Source organism: Pteropus alecto, unplaced genomic scaffold (assembly GCF_000325575.1).
Source record: "Pteropus alecto unplaced genomic scaffold, ASM32557v1 scaffold76, whole genome shotgun sequence".
Classification (NCBI taxonomy): domain Eukaryota; kingdom Metazoa; phylum Chordata; class Mammalia; order Chiroptera; family Pteropodidae; genus Pteropus; species Pteropus alecto.
In genome coordinates, this window is record NW_006443138.1 from 31,403,441 (window position 1) to 31,420,739 (window position 17,299).

Genomic DNA, 17,299 nt, shown 5'->3' on the forward strand with positions numbered 1-17,299 from the left:
CTGACTTGGCAGGCCTGATGTCTTCATCAGTTTGATTTCGTGCCTACAAGGTACACTCCGGGTTGCAGCTGGACTTCTTTCCAGAGTGGGCAATTTGTGAGAAATTTAGAGTAGGAATGTTCATAGGGCTACATGAAAAAAAAAAAAAAAAAAAAAAAAAAAAAAAAAAAAGCCACTCAATTGTACATCCAAAAATGGTAAATGTTATGTGAATTTTATGGATGTGAATCTCAATGCTAAAAGAAAAGATAAAGAATACCAGTTTCTAATGGTATATCTACATGCTCTACCCTTTGTTTTAGAGACATGTGCAAAAGAAATTCAAGAGATTCTCGTCACCTGAATAATTATTTCACAGCTCATGTTGAGATTATTGAATATCCACTAATCTCAAGTTCCCATGAGGAGCAGAGCCCCATTTATATTGACTTTTTAAAAAAACAAAAAAACAAAAAACAAATGTAAATAGAAAGAGGGCTCCAAGTTGGGGAGTGAAGTGAGTGTCTCAGTTGCCGGCCAGTATATGTTTCGTGCCCTATTTTTTTATCAAAAAAAGAGAAGAAATCCTGCAGTGAGTAAAGATTCCTCTGCATTTTAGCACTGCCCCCTTTTTTTTTTATTTTTATTTTTACTGTATTTGGCTTTTGAATGAGGATGACAATGGGAGAGATAAAGAATGAAGCTCAGACCACTTCCATGATTTCTATGTCCCTCTATGCAGTCATGTATCCTGTGTTTAATGAGCTAGAATTAAAAAATCTGTCTGATGCTCAGACATAACTGCTTTCATTAAGGCGGAAAAAGAAAATCCAGGACTCACACAAGATATAATTATGAAAATTTTGTAGAAAAAAAGTATAGAAATTAACTTCATAGAGTCATTTCTTCGAATGGCAGCTGATAATGTAGAGAGTATATGATTGAATGAACAGAGCCAGAATTCCAAGACCTAAATGAAAAGGCACGAACACTTAAATTCTAAGATCCTAAATGAGCTCAATGACATAGTGAGGTTTCTGCAGACAGTCAAGGATATAGCTAGTGCAATAAAAGAAATTCTTGACATAGTAAATAATGTCTTCAAGAAGTAGCAAATACCAGAACCGCAGGGCACTTGAACACCAAAATAAGTTTATAAAGTACTCCGAAGTTTCAGTGATACTCTGAAAATCTGTTTTAAAGATGGCAAGGCAATAAATGTGTTCATAAGTGCCAACCAACTAATTCATCAAACCAGCTTGATACTTCAGACCTTCCAAACTGTGGCCAGAAAATTTTATATCTTAAGAGATGTACTTCTCAATGGCAGTATTGAACTGCCTTTATCTGTAAATTTTAAAGTTCGTGTAACTGATCAGTCCCTCCTGCAGGGATCTAATCAAGGAAGTTACTGCCACTTTACACCATATTTTCGTAAAATATAGCTTAATTATAATCTCACACTGAAGATTTTATATCACTTTTACTATTATCGTTCTTATAAGCCAAAAGAATTTATGCCTTAATGTGTCATTGTATAGTGCTCATTAAAAGAATTGTAAATATTGGTGCTTGTTTCTGACATTTTAACGTGAAAGCGATATGCTGAAAGACAATGTGTTTAACAATGGCAAATATTCAATAAATAGTTTAAATCTAAAAAAAATTGAAATAGATTTTTTTTTTTTTTTTTTTACTAAATCATTATCATTGTAAAAAAGTTACACAATGGACTTGTTGTAATCCCGTCCCATGGAAATAATCCCTATATTGGTTTGATGTGTAGCATTGTTATTTCTAAAGAGATTTACTTTCCAGTTTTGTGATATCTCTATTTAGAAGACATGAGAGTCCCTGGTCAAGACGGTGGAAGTGGTAAGTGCTGTGCTTGCCTCCTTCCATGACCACATCAAATTACAATGAAATTATAGAACAGTCATCCCAGAGAACCACCTGAAGACTAGCTGAATGGAAGTCCTATAACTAAGGATATAAAGAAGAGGCCAAATCGAGGCTGGAAGGAGGGGTAGAGACAGGAAATGGGCTGGTCCTAAAACTACGTGTTGTGGTTGAGAATCGAGAGGAATATCTTGGCTGCAGAGGTTCCCACCAAGGAGTGAGGGGCCTCAGTCCCACAGAATGCTGCCCAGCCCAGTGATCCAGTGCTGAGAAGAGTAGCTCCCACAAGAGCTGGCTATGAAGATCAGATGCGATCATGTCTTGTCTTTGTGAGATAGAAAGCTTCTAGAAACTGAAACGTCCTCTTAAAGGGCCTGCATATAGACTTGTTCACTCACAGGTGCTCACCCTGAGCTCCAGCAAAGGGATAGCAGCTTGAAAGGTGCTAGAGACATACAGAGAGAAACTGAACTGTGTGACTGAACTTTGTGGCTTCCGGGTGAAGGCCACCATTGTCCCTGTGTTGAATGCCCCTCCCCACCCCCCATCCCTCTGCCCACACAGCCTTCAGGGGCAGGCAGGCACCTAATCTGAATCTTCAATAACCAGGTAAATACTGCTCACCCCACACTGGTGACTCCTTGAGACCCTGCCACACCTAACTTGCACATTGCCTTTGATTCTTTCAGCAGCTGTGCCTCACAGGCAGCCTCATCCTGTGCTGCAAGCTTTCTTATAAACTCTCCAAGATCTACAGGGTGCAGACAGGCAGCAGATGGCCTCAGTGTGCCCTGTGCCTTTTACAGACTGGCCCTAGACCTGGCATGGGTGACAGCTGGCCTCGGTTCGCTGCATGGCCTCTCTCAAATGCTCCAGTACCAGCACAGGCAGCTACCAACTGCATTTTCCTTTGTAGCTCCTACCAGGTGGCCCTGGGTGGACACAGGCAGTGGCTGAACTTGGCCTGACTGGAGCTCCTCCCAAGAGGCCTCAGAACCAACACACCCTGTAGCCAGCCTCAGACCACAACAGAGCTCCTCAGACCACCTGATTAGCTCCACAAATGGCACATTAAAAGGGTGGTCTTAGCCGGGATGAATCCTACTGCATGTGGTCACCCCCAGTTAGCCTGAGAGTCACCCCTACCCACTGATGAACAAACAGCAATGAAGGCTCAAATACAACAGGAGGGTACACACACTCCTGAGAAGGGACATCCTGGAGCATTGGCTCAGGCAAACAGGGAGATTGTACCACTGGGCCGCACAGTTCACCTAACTACATAAGGCTACCCTGCCAAGACTGGGAGCTGTAGCAGTTCTACCTAATACATAGAAACAAACACAGAGAGGCAGCCAAAAGAGGAGACAAAGAAACATGCCCCAAATGAAAAAATAGGACAAAACTCCAGAAAAATAATGTAATGGAGCAAGCAGTCTACTAAATACAGAGTACAAAAAACTGGTCATAAAGATTCTCAACAAACATAGGGGAAGAATAGATTAATTCAGCGAGAACATCAACAAAGAGATAGTAAACATAAAAAGGACGTAGAAACCATGAAAAGGAACTAGTCAGAAAATGAATAATATGATTACTGAAATGAAGAATACGCTAGAAGGACTCAATAGCAGATTAGATGAAGCAGAGCACTGAATCAACGATTTGGAAGACAACTAGTAGAAAACACCCAATCAGAACAGCAAAAATAAAACAATTTTAAAAAATGAGGATAGTTTAAGGGACCTCTGGGACATCATCAAGCATAACAACATTCACATCATAGTACCAGAAGGAGGAGAGAGAGAGAGCAAGAGATCGAAAACCTATGTGAAGAAATAATGACTGAAAAGTTCTATAACCTAATGAAGGAAACACAATTCCAGGAAGTACAGACAGTCCCAAATAATGTGAACCCAAAGACGCCCACACCAAGACCACAATTAAAATGCCAAAGGTTAAAGATAAAGAGAGAATCTTATGAGCAACAAGAGAAAATGTTAGTTACATACAAAAGAATGCCCCCAAGACTGTCAGCTGATTTCTCAAAAGAAACTTTGCAGGTCAGCAGGGATGGGCATGAAATACTCAGAGTGATTAAAAGCAAGAATCTACAACCAAGATGATTCTACTGGGCACAGCTATCATTTATGATCGAAGGACCAATAAAGAACTTCCTAGACAAGAAAAAATTAAAGGAATTCATCACCACCAAACCAGTATTACAAGAAGTGTTGAAGGAACTTCTCTAAAAAGCAGAGAAAAAAGAACATTAATGTGAATAATAAAATGGAAATAATTCATACCTATCAGTCACTTTAAATGTATATGGATTAAATGCTCCAATCAAAAGACACAGGATAGCAGAACTGATAAAAAAAAATACCTATGCATATGCTGTCTACAATAGACCCACTTCACAAGATGCACACAGACTGAAAGCAAAGGAATAAAGATTTCATGCAAATGGAAAAAAAAAAAAAAGCTGAGGTAGCAATACTTAATTCAGACAAAATAGACTTTAAAACAAAGGCTATAAAAACAGACAAAAAAGAGGCACTACATAATGATAAAAGGATCGATCCAATAAGAGGCTATAACCCATGTAAATATGTACCCAACAGGAGCACCATAATGGGAGAGATTGACAGTAATACAGTAATTGTAAGAGACTTTAACACCACACTGATATCATAGGATAGATTATACAGGCAGAAAATCAACAATGAAACAGTGGCTTTCAATGACATATTAGACCAGAGGGATTTAATTGATATTTTTAGAGCATTCCACCCCAAAGCAGCAAAATATACATGCTTTTCAAGCTTACACAGAACATTTTCCAAGATAGACCACATGTTAGGCCACAAAAACAAGTCTCCATAAATTTAAGAAGACTGAAATCATACCAAGCATCTTCTCCGACCACAGCAGCGTGAACGTAGAAATCAAATACAAGGAAATAAAAACAGAAAAATACACAAATACATGGAGACTAAATAGCATGCTACTAAACAATGAATGCATTAACAACAAGATCAAGGAAGAAATCAAAAGATACTTTGAGACAAATGAAAATGAAAACACAACAACACAAACTCTACAGGATATAGCGAAGGCAGTTCTAAGAGGGAAATTTATAGCAATACAGGCCTATCTCAAGAAACAAGAAAAATCTTAAATAAACCATCTAATCTTACACTTAAAGGAACTAGAAAGAGAACAGCAAATAAAGACTAAAGTGTAGAAGAAAATAGTAAAGATCAGAGCGGGATGAGATACAGAGTCCAAAAACAAAACAAAACAAAAGATCAATGAAACCAAGGTTCTTTGAAAAGGTAAACACAATTGATAAACCTTGAACCATACCCATCAAGAAAGGAAGAGAGAGGACCCAAATAAATAAAATCAGAAATGAAAAAGTGACAACTGACTCCTCAGAAATACAAAGGCTTAAAAGAAAATACTGTGAGCAACTGTATGCCAACAAATTGGACCATCTGGAAGAAACAGATACATTCCTAGATACATACAATTTTCCAAGACTGAATCAAGAAAAAGCAGAAAATCTCAACAGACTGATAACTACTAACAAAATCAAATCAGTAATCAAAAAACTCCCAACAAACAAAAGTCTTGGACTGATGGCTTCGCATGTGAATTTTATCAAACATTCAAAGAAGAGTTAACACCTATCCTTCTCATACTAGTTCAAAAAAATTCAAGAGGAGGGAAGACTCCTAGCCAGCTTTATCCTGATTCCAAAACAAGACAAAGACACTACCAAAAGAAAAAAATGATAATAATAGGCCAACATCCCTGATGAACATAGGCGTGAAAATCCTCATAAAAATATTAACAAACTGAATTCAGCCTGACATTAAAAAGAGCATACGCCATGATCAAGTGGGATTTATTCCTGGGATGCAAGGTTGGTTCAATATTCGCAAATCAATTAATGTGATACACCACATTAACAAATTGAAAATGCACATCATATGATCACAGCAATAGATGCAGAAAAAGCATCTGACAAAATCCTGCATCATTTATGATATAAAAACCGAGCAAAGTGGGAATGAAAGAAACATACCCCAACATAATATATATGACAGACCTACAGCTAACATTATACTCAATGGGGAAAAAGCTAAAAGCATTTCCCTTAAGATCAGAAACAAGGCAAGGATGTCCACTTTCACCACTTTTACTCAACATAGTATTAGAAGTCCTAGCCACAGCAATCAGACAGGAAGAAGAAATAAAAGACATCCAGATTGGAAAGGAAAAAGTAAAACTCATTATTTGCAGATGACATGGTACTATATATAGAGAACCTTAAAGTTTCCGCCAAAAAACTACAGCTCTGATCAATGAATTCAGTAAAATAGCACGATACAAAATTAATATTCAGAAATCTGGCATTTTTATATACCAATAACGAACTATCAGAAAAATTTAAAAACAATCCCATTTACAACTGCACCAAAAATAAAATAAAATGCCTAAGAATAACTTTCATCAAGGAGATAAAAGACCTGTACTCGGAAAATTATAAGACATTGAAGAAAGAAACTGAAGAAGACACAAATAAAAGGAAGCAAAAACCATGCTTGTGGATAGGAAAAATTAACATCATAAAAATGCCCACATTATTCAACGCAATCTGTAGACTTAATGCAATTCCTATCAAAATAACAATGGCATTTTTACAGAACTAGAACAAATCCTAAAATTTCTAGGGAGCCACAAAAGACAAAGGAGTTTTGAGAAAAGAAAATTGGAGGTATTACACTATCTGATATCAGACTGTACTATAAGACTATATAGTAATCAAAACAGCATGGTATTAGCATAAAAGTAGGTACTTAAATCAATGAACAGGATAGAGCACAGAAATAAACCCATGCCTATATGGTCAATCTATCCATGATAGGGGAGGCAAGAATATACAAGGGGATAAAGACAGTCTATTTAATAGATGGTGTTGGGAAAACTAGACAGATAAATGCAGAAAATGAACCCAGACCACGTTCTTACACCACATACAAGAATAAACTCAAAATGGATTAAAGACTTAAATTTAAGACCCAAACAATAAAACTAGAAGAAAACATAGGCAATAAACTCTCTGACACTGCTCTCAGTAATATTTTTTCTGATATATCTTCTTGGGCAAGGGAAACAAAAGTAAAACAAATGGGAGTGCATCAAACTAAAAAGTTTTTACACAGCAAAAGAAACCATCAGCAAGACAAGAAGACAACTGACTGGGAGAACCTATTCACCAATGATATGTCCAATAATGGGGTTAATATCCAAAATTTATAAAAACTCACACAACTTAACACACAAAAATATAAGCAATCCAGTTTAAAAATGGGCAGAGGACCTGAACAGGTATTTCTCCAAAGAAGACTACAGATGGCTAAAAGATGTATGAAAAGATACTGTCACCAGTAATCAGAGAAGAGCAAATTAAAACCACGATGAGATATTACCTCACACCTTTCAGAATGACTATCATCAATAAGTCAAGAAACAGCAAGCTTTGGTGAGGATGTGGGGGAAAAAAGGAACCATCATGCATTGTTGGTAGAATTGCAAATTGGGGCAGCCACTATGGAAAACAGTATGGATGTTTATCAAAAAATTAAAAGTAGAACTACTAAATACCCAGTTACACTTCTGGGTATTTATCCAAAGAAATCCAAACACTAATTTGAAAAGAATATGCATTCCTGTGTTTATTGCAGCATTATTTACAATAGCCAAGATAGAAGCAACTTAAAGAAGTGGTACGTATATACGATGGAGTATTTACTTGGCCATAAAAAAAGATGAAATGTTACCATTTGCAACAACATGGATGGACCTAGAGGGTATTATGCTAAGTGAAATAAATTTGAGAAAGACAAATACCATATGATTTCACTTATATGGTAAATCTAAAGAATAATATAAACGACCAAATGAAACACACAGACTCATGGATATAGTGAACAAACTGATGGTTGCCAAATGGGAGTGAGGTTAGGAGCTTAGGTAAAAAACGTGAATGGAGTAAGAAGTCCAATTGGCAGTTACAAAATAGTAAATGGGAATCTGAAGTTCAGCATAGAGAACATAGTCAATAATATTGTAATAAGTATGTATGGTGCCTGGTGGGTACTGGATTTATTGGGGGACATGACTTCTTAAATTATATAATCATCTAACCACTATGTAGTACACCTGAAATTTATGTCAACTGTATTGAAAATTTTTTAATGGAAGAGATGAGAGAGAAGGAAAAATTTAATTTTCTTCTTTACTCAAGAAAAAATATTATTTAAAATTGCTTTTATTTTTTTGACTTTTTCTATCTAGATGATATTTTGTTTTATACTTTACTTTTTATATTTTATTTTATTTTATTTTATTTATTTTTTATTTTGTTTTATTTTATTTGTTTCTTACTGCTGAAGTCAATGAAAGAGAAACTTTATTGAGGCTCCAGGGCCAAGGGGTTTGGACAGGAGGTTGCCCTGCAGGCCATGGAGGCAGTGAACGGGCCTTATTTGACCATGTGCTTGTGGTGCAGGTTGTCAGTGATGTCACACTTCTTGGAGCAGGTGACGGTGCAGCTGGTCATCTTGTTGCGGTTGCATTTTTGAGTGAGCTGGTGGAGGGAGGACTCGATGCTGCCCTGCAGATGAAGCACCAAGAGCAGGGTGGTTTTTTTTATGGATATCATAATCTGAGAGAGCACAGCCATTCCTCCAGCTGTTTGCCTACAAAAATCAGATGCTGCGGGTCAGGTGGGATACCCTCCTTGTCTAGGATTTTAGCTTCGACATTCTCAGTAGTGTCATTGGGCTCAACCTCACGTGTGATGGTCTTGCCCGTCAGGGTCTTCACAAAGATCTGCGCCTGCTGGGGAGGTTGCTCGGCTGCCTCCTTGCAGAGAAAAAGCTATTTAGATGTTATTTTAGAGTAGCTCTTTGTCCCATCAACATACCAACAAAAACAATAGCAGTAAAAACCATGAAACAAAAACAATGACAGTAAGGAAAAAATAGCATAATTTATTGCATGCTTACTGTGTACAAGGTTCTATGCTAAGCACTGTATTAATTTTTGTAATCCTATTTAGTTATTTTCATTTATGAAATTGAAGTTTAAAAAATTAAGCAAGTCATTCAAAATTACATAGCTGGTACGTGGTAGAGTTGGAATTCAAAACAAACACTGCATTTTTAGTTACTGTTGTGTTTTGCCTCTGCTTATAATCATTCCTGGACTATCTCTAATACCTACCAAGACCTCTTAAGGAAATTGAAGCAAGGGTTGAGGTAGAATGTGGGGCAGTTAGAATGTTGGCATTATGATCATGTTATTTGTTTTGTTGTATTTCTGACTTCCTTTTTTTATGGGGTGGTTGTAGAGACTACTGATTTATATTAGACCTTTAGTGTACACAGGAAGATTTTGGTTTTGACTGAAGAATAAAATTAGTCTACTTCATATAAACAGCAGCCATAATCACAAAATAAGAATTAATTTACTTTACATATCCTTTTCAAACTGTAGCATTTATGGAATATCACCCAGACTGTAAAACTTTCTATGGATCTCTGACATTGCACTCCATTGATTCTCTTTCTGTCTTTCTGATCACATCTTAACCTCTGGGTTCCCTAGCACCTTGTGCATACACTTGTTTTAAAGCTTACTGTGATATATTGAAATTAGTTATTCATATGCCACTCCTCACGTCTAGATGGTGAATTTTTGAAGAACAAAAATTGGGTCTCATTCTTTCTTACAACTCCTTTGCCTAACACAGCACCTGCTGGGCAATAGACAACCACAGTGAATCACGTTAAACTGTTAAATGTGAAATTGAAGACCGACACTATGTGTTTTTATTGCTTTCCTATAGATTCTTGCCAAAGAGAGAAGCAAGAGTACTGCATTTCTGGTGTCCCTTTATTCCACCACTGCTGTCAGATTAACTTTAAAGGGGAGCTCTGATTGTCACTTTGTAGCTCAAAGACTTCATTGACTAACCATTTCTTGTTGAATAAAGTTCATATTTCTTAGCTCTCTGTTAAGCTCCTCCATGGTCCTGTCCTAACTGAACTTTCTGTTCTTCTTCATATACACTGCACTAATTAAACTGGGATACTTTCTATTCCCCTTTTTTATATTTCTGTGCTTTTGCTGGTATCGTGTCTTCTACGTGGCTTCCACCATGAAATCTTACCCATTCTTCAGATGTCTAATATAAAATGTTGGTTCTTCCATGAGGCTTTCAGTCAGCTTCCTTCACTGTTCAGGCTCAACCAAAAGGAGTAATTTCCCCATCTGAACTCTTAATAGCACTAACATTATTCTTGTACCCATTATTCTTGTACTAGCATTATTCTTGTACCCAAAGTCATAAGTTCCTTGAGAGCAAGATTCTTGCCTTTATTTACTTGGCTATTTTGCATTAATAATTGCATTGAATATATATAAGTGGAATCGAATATAAATTAACTTTTTAATTTTTTAGCTTCAAAGAAATTGGTCAAAGGACCATCTTGTTAAAAATACTTCCTCTGCATTGATCTACAAGTAAATGGATTCAATCCAGAAAATATGTAGATTTAATGATATGTTTATTTCTGGAACTTCAGTTTAGGAAAGAATGTTTCTCCCATATTTACATTTATTTTAACTGTATTTACCATTATTTGTCTTGACTCTCCGCCTCCTTTTCTAGGGCACTGTCTTCAATCTTGAGTCCGAGGAGGAGGAATACCCTGGAATCGTTGCAGAAGATAGCAATGACATTTATATACTGCCCAGTGATAACTCTGGACAAGTCAGTCTTCCAGAGTCTCCAACTGTGACCACTTCTTGGCAGTCAGAGAGCTTACCTGTTTCTCTATCAGCCAGCCAGAGTTGGCACACAGAAAGCTTACCAGTGTCCCTAGGTCCTGAGTCCTGGCAGCAGATTGCAATGGATCCTGAAGAAGTCAAAAGCTTAGATAGCAACGGGGCTGGAGAGAAGAGTGAGAACAACTCTTCCAATTCTGACATTGTGCATGTGGAGAAAGAAGAAATACCTGAGGGTATGGAGGAGGCTGCTGTGGCATCTATAGTCTTGCCAACCAGGGAGCTGCAAGAGGCGTTCCCTGAAGCCCCAGCGCCCTCGCTTCCACATATCACTGCCACTTCCTTGCTGGAAATGAGGGAACCTGACACAGAAACAATTGCAGTTGAGAAAGTCAGCCCAGCTACATCTTTGTTCGTAGAACTTGATGAAGAAGAGGTGAAAGCAGCAACAATTGAACCTATCGAACTAGAGGAGGAGGTGATCCCTGCACTGGAACCCACAAAAACACTGCTGAGTAAAGAGGAGGTGAATGTAAGGAAAGAGGGTGTTACAGAAGGGTCCTCCCCTGCTGGAGAAGAGAAGGGCATCCCACCATCTGAGGGCAAGTCTGTACTGTTGTATGGAGGGGTGGCTGCTGTTGCCATTCTGGCAGTGGCAGTTGGGGTAGCATTGGCTCTGAGAAAGAAATAGGTTTTTTCAGAAGAGAAAGAAGACAAAAGGATATAAGGTTTTAGATGTATTGACTGAATTTGAACTGCTAGCAGCTGATTGGACATTTGTGGTGCACTCTTGGATAACTGGGGATTTCTGTTCACCAAGACAGTGGGTTGATCCACATATTAGGGATTAAGGTAGAGGGTGTTCATGTTTGTCTGATGGTAAGTTCCAAGGGCCTTGGCTCATGCTAGATTCAGGATCTTCTGTGTAAAGTACTCCCTCTAGTACAGGGTTTCTCAACCTTGGCATTAATGACATCTTGAGAATTTTTTGTTGTAGGAAGCTGTCCTGTGCGTTGTAGGATGTTTAGCAACATCCCTGACCTCTACCTACTAAATACCAGTAGCACTTTCCCCAGTTGTGACAACCAAAAATATCTCCTGACATTGCCAAATGTTCCCTGGGAGTAAAATTGTTCCCCTGTTGAGAGCCACAGCTTTAGAGGGAGAGGGTGAATTTAGGGGAACCTGGGGTAGAAATTCCCAGCCAAGAGGTCTTAGCTGTAGGCTCCTCAGCTGTCTTGGTCATGCCCTTCGAATTTCATCTCTCCTGAAGAACATGCTGTGTTTTGCAGCCTCCTTTTTTTGGCTCTTCTTTTCTTCCCCACCTTTTTAGTCCTGTAGCGTGAGGGTGCTCTCCCCTCATGTCTCAGCTGCCTCTCAGGTACCACCACATTGCTCCTCTTCACCCCCAAGTTCCTTCTGAGATCCATGGGAGAGTGCTTGCTCTATACCTGTCAAGTCCCTGATGCTTCTTACAGCTCCACCTTGTAAAGATGCTGCCTTTAGTAATCTTTAAAAAAAATATATAAAACAAGCGACCTAGGGTTCCCTGCCTATGAGTGTAATGGCAAGTAACCATAGATAGAGATTTGTCTCATTTAGAAGTAGGGGGATGGCTTAGATGACCTATGGAGCGCTTCTGGCCTTTTTGTGTATGGCCACCCTACTGAATTTATGGCTACTTGCCAGCAGCATCTCTTTTGCTGGATGATCACTGTCTATAACCTGGGCTAGTGTGTTTTCCCAGTATCTGGCATCAGTCTTACTGGTCATCCAGCTCCTTTGCAGTCCTTCCTGGATTTTCATATTTGGGCTTACAGACCAATTGAATCATAACTCTTATTAAATACAGAAAGTCTCCTAAAAATATCTCTGATATAGTATGAAAAGAGAAGCTTGAAATTCTTAGTTACCCTCAAGATTCAAGTTTGGCTTTCAGAGTTCAAGAACAGAAGAGGCTTCTTCGCCAAACTCTCACAGTCCAAATGCCAGAGTGATAAACCAAAAATATCCTAATTAGTACGTGCTAGTTGAGAATCTGCATAATTTTCTTTCATCTGGCTGATCCCATCCCTTGAGAGGGTGAGACTCTTTTCATGCCTGAGGATTAGTGTCACTATGCAGGACACGTGCTTGGTACAAGTCATCTCAGATTTGTCTTAGTAAATAAATGTAACAAATTTTTAGATCCTGAAATTTGTAATAAAATTACTTTACCTATCCTGGTCACCAAAACTTGATGTTTTAAATGTGCTTTTTTTAAAAAAAATTTATTTTTTAAAATTAAATCTTTTCCCTAAAGCAATACTGTTCAAAAGTTGGTCAAGGAAAGTTTTGAAGTGTGTGGGTCTTCTCAGCTTTATCATGCAGTGTATATGTTCTGAGTTTTAGTGTTCCAGTTAGGGAGTGATGTTTTTAAGGGTTTTGGTGGACCTTGATTAATATAGCTAGAGATGAATGGGGGAAATGGGATTAGTGTAGTAAAGAATTTTTTACTCCTTGGGCTCTGACATTTGCACTGGATTACTCTATCTGATTGCTACATTTGTGTTTGCATAGGGTAAGAGCAAATCAGATTCATTTCTGAGCTGCTAAGGTAGATCTGTAGCTTAGAATATTTGGGTCTGTGTTCTCCACAAAAGGAAAGAGTAAGACGTGATACAATGCTACCATGTGCAGTTTTTCAGCATTTTTCCATTTGTTGAATATTAACCTAAAATGATTTGGCCAATTGCATTTTGCTGGATAATGATAGATACTCTTTTCCATTGGCTTTCTCTAGATAGACTCATGAATTCCTGAGTAATAATAGTGTGTGTCAGTCTCCACATTCTTCACTTCCTTATCCTCTGTCTCTGGCAGTAGAAAGGAATACCCTAATAAGGGTTGCTTTTTACAGCAGCTCCTATTTTTTGCCATTACATTTAAAAGAAAATTATTTTTCATCCTCCCTTTCCTGGTAGTTGTAGGCCACTCCTTGCCCTCTGACTTATGTAGCATCTAATCTAAGGTAAAGGGAAGATTCAAAATAAATTCAACTTGTTTATGGAACTCAGATTTAGAATTAAGAATATCACCCTGTTTATCCTTCTTCATTCTTTGAACTGTTGAGGAATTTTTTTAGTAAGTCCTACAGAACTCTTCGTAACTGCTCTACTGAATGTAATGATTTCTGATCACTTGGCAAAAGCCAGTGGTTTCTTGAGAAAAATACCAGAATTAAAGACTGAAAATTTATCCTCTCTGTAGTAAAATAATAATTTGAGGCCCAGAGAAATCAGTATCCACAGTGTGTGCCTTAGCCCTGGGGACTCTCATAATCATTGCCCTCTAGAAAGCTTTCTAGATGAAGAAAAACAACTATTGACCACCTGGTTCATGCATTCACCACCCAAAGTCATCCTTGCTACCTTCTCTTGCCTGTGTGCCATCTCTTGTATCAAATGCAGCCACTAGTAGGGCGAGACCACTCGACAGTGGACAACCTTCTCGAAGGCGGGAGGCTTAACCTGGCTGCACCCTGGAGGATGAATAAATTTCTAGGTGAGGGGCACTGCATCTTTAGCTGGTAGTCAAAAGGATGCAACCTTTCTCTCCCTGAACTTTGGTAGGCATATATTTGACAAATTTGCAGTATTTTTCTCGCATTAAGTTTTCCTGGGAGGAATAAACAGCAAACAGAGAGACGTGGTTTTTTGAACCATAGCTACCATTAATTTCCTGTGGAAATTAATTTCCTCAGCCTTTGTGCTAATTCCTTCTAATAATATGTGTCCTCCTTGCCTTTTTTTCTATAGGTATGACACATGGACAAAGGTCATACCTGTAGAATTTTAAAATTATTTTGAGATGTTTTGTAGAAATAAAAGATATTATAGGTAAGAATTTTTCTTCTCTTCCTTTTAATTTCTTATTGTCTTTTTACACAAGCTTATCTTTCAAAAAATTTGAGATGGTGGTATTTCATCAAGAGGGCCTATAGGCTATCTGATCATGTTATAAAAAGTTTCTAGCCTCTGAACCAGTCCCCTCACAAGCAGTGTTTCATTTAAAGTCTCAGCAACACACTTGATGCCTGAAAGTTTCCTCTTCTCTGGAGGACCAAAATGTGCCATTAGTGATAACCCCCAGTTATACCATTCATCCCTGCGGAGGTTCAACTGAGATGGTTTTCACTTTAGGGTGCATGTTTTTTCCATTTTAGAAAATCCTTTTCCTTAAAAATTATAGTTTTAGCAAATATTGAGCATTTACCATATGCTAGAGATTGTTCTAGTGCCCTCACATGCCTTTTTACACCTTCAGTTCTGACAGCTAGTCATATTCCTTTTATTCTCATTTTACAGATTAGGGAAACCTAATCAGTTTAATAACTTTTCTAAAGTCTTCTAGCATAGGAGAGACACAGCACTGATATCAATTTGACTCCAAGTCTAGTGCTTTTTCCAGTTTTACTTTTTTATGACTCTGCAAAGCAGTATTGGCAGGCTCTCTGCACACAGCTGTGCCAACTGTATATTGTACAAGGGCAGCCTGGGCACACACAATGTCGCCCTGGAAGGGAGCCTTTTCTAATTTGTGTTCAGAGGTACCAAATAGGCTAGTCTAAATATTGAGCATGTTGTACCAGAGAAGCATGAGGTAATTCCCAATTTCTAACTATACTAGATGTTTTCCCTTTAAATATTGAATGAGATGCCTTATAGTTACAACTGGCACAGATCTTCCATTAGCTTTCTTAGTTAATATACTTGATAAATATTTCTGCTTTATAGACAAGGGTAAGGCAGTCTGACACAGGAATCATCACTGAATGATTTGAAGGCACCATGACACTTTTCCTAGTTTGTTCCTTTTTGTTCCTTCTCCCCTGCTTATGCCATGTGCTGTGGAGGGAAGTAGGGGATACCTCTAGGCATTGCATGGCCTCTCAACACTCGAATTGGTCACCAACTCAGTCAGAAGGGTTGACCAGGCACAGCTAGAGGCACATCTTGCTCGGAAGCTGACAGTAGGTGACTTTCTGGTGAAAAACTTTCCTTTCTGGTCCACGGTACACTGAGCAATGTAAAGTTAACAGAAGCCTTGTTTAAAGAACACCGATTTCCTGAAATTCAGTCACTTTTTTAGTTAACTCATATATAATGCTTCATGGAGTTAGCAACTGTTGTGTTACTGTAATACATCCCATTCCTTTACACGACTAACCTCTACCTAGCTTGTCATCAGGGTCTTCCACATGTGAACTGTTTACACAAGAACCCTAGCCAGGCAGCTACTCCATTGTAAGCTCAGGTGGAATTGTTCTCAGGTATATTTGTAAGGCCTTTAATAAGATAAAATGTAGCTGCTGGCTCAAGGTGATTCTTGCCCTGTTCTCACCTCCTGGAGGGAAATTTTATAATGATATTGCTCACTTCCATGTGTTCTTTGCACCACTAAATTGATTAATATACTATATAGAACAAAAGTTTTCATATTTTAAGATTACTAGTTACCTCCTTCCCCAGGAAAAAAAGGAAGTTGAAAGTCTTCCTTGTGTAAGAGGAGTCTGGAATAACTTGGTTGTTCCTGATGATTTCTAACAAGAGAATTTGTGTATGACTGGTCCTTAAAGGAAAAGATAGAACTTTTTTCTAGACATGCATTTTCCTATCATAATCTTCCATTTTTCCTTTAGATTAAAAGTGCCTTTCTATCTACTTCATTCCTTAACAATTAAATTTAATATTGGTTCTAATGCTCTCATCTCAAAATTTAAATGTTTTTTTTTTGTAATTAACTGAAGTATGTCACTTATATAGCATATATTCCTTTTTTCTGTCTGAGGTTCCATTAGCTCTCCTTACTGCAGCTCTGATTTGCTCATTTATTATGGGTTATCCTGGCTCCTCCCTTTTCCTCATTATCTCCATTTGGCCAATCTACTCTTCATCAGGGGAAAGGGACAAAAACCAAACCTATGAATTGTGCTTTCTGTTAGAAGCAATGTGCTGGGAAGAACACATTGGAGGTTGTAATAAAATGAGATTTGAAGATAACTGATGGACTCATCTTTCTATTCATATGCCCTTAACTTAGGAGAAATCATTTCAGATAATCAGTCTTGAAATCATTTCAGATACTTAGTTTGACTTCAAGTTCTGAAAGCATGATCATAATATCCAAAGGACACTCCATATTTAAGTTCCCAGTCAGCACAGCCAATGAAATTTTTGGAAAATAAGAGCACTCTCTGGTGCTGTGACACTCTAAATAGCCCTGAGCATCTCAGCAGTTAATTCTGGATCCTAAAAGGTGAGGTCAGGAATGCTTTGACCTGAATACACCAAATATCCCACCTGACTTTCATATATGCCAAGCATCTTTTGAAGAAAGCTTTTTATCTTTAACCAAGGAATTTTCATCAATTCAGATATTTAAAAAATAAGATGAAACACATTCTGTGAAAGTCATTTCTCCATTATATCCACAAAGATTATGTTACCAGTGTAAAATCCACCAACTTCCAGGGTATCCCTGAAGTCATGGCTAGGATGTAGTTCAAGATTGGAAC

The 17,299-nt window shown here is 38.0% G+C and overlaps 1 protein-coding gene and 1 pseudogene across 1 annotated transcript in view; both read left to right on the forward strand.

The window, feature by feature from the left end:
* Nucleotides 1–16,784, forward strand: part of BCL2L13 (BCL2 like 13) — a 90,526-nt gene extending 73,742 nt beyond the window's left edge. Inside the window, exon 7 of the mRNA XM_015598424.2 lies at nucleotides 10,628–16,784. Within this exon, the coding sequence (XP_015453910.1) occupies nucleotides 10,628–11,434 (807 nt within the window). The 3' untranslated portion in view covers nucleotides 11,435–16,784. The remainder of the gene's footprint in view (nucleotides 1–10,627) is intronic.
* LOC102886866 lies at nucleotides 362–1,646 on the forward strand (annotated as a pseudogene).
* Nucleotides 16,785–17,299: the final 515 nt, after the last annotated feature.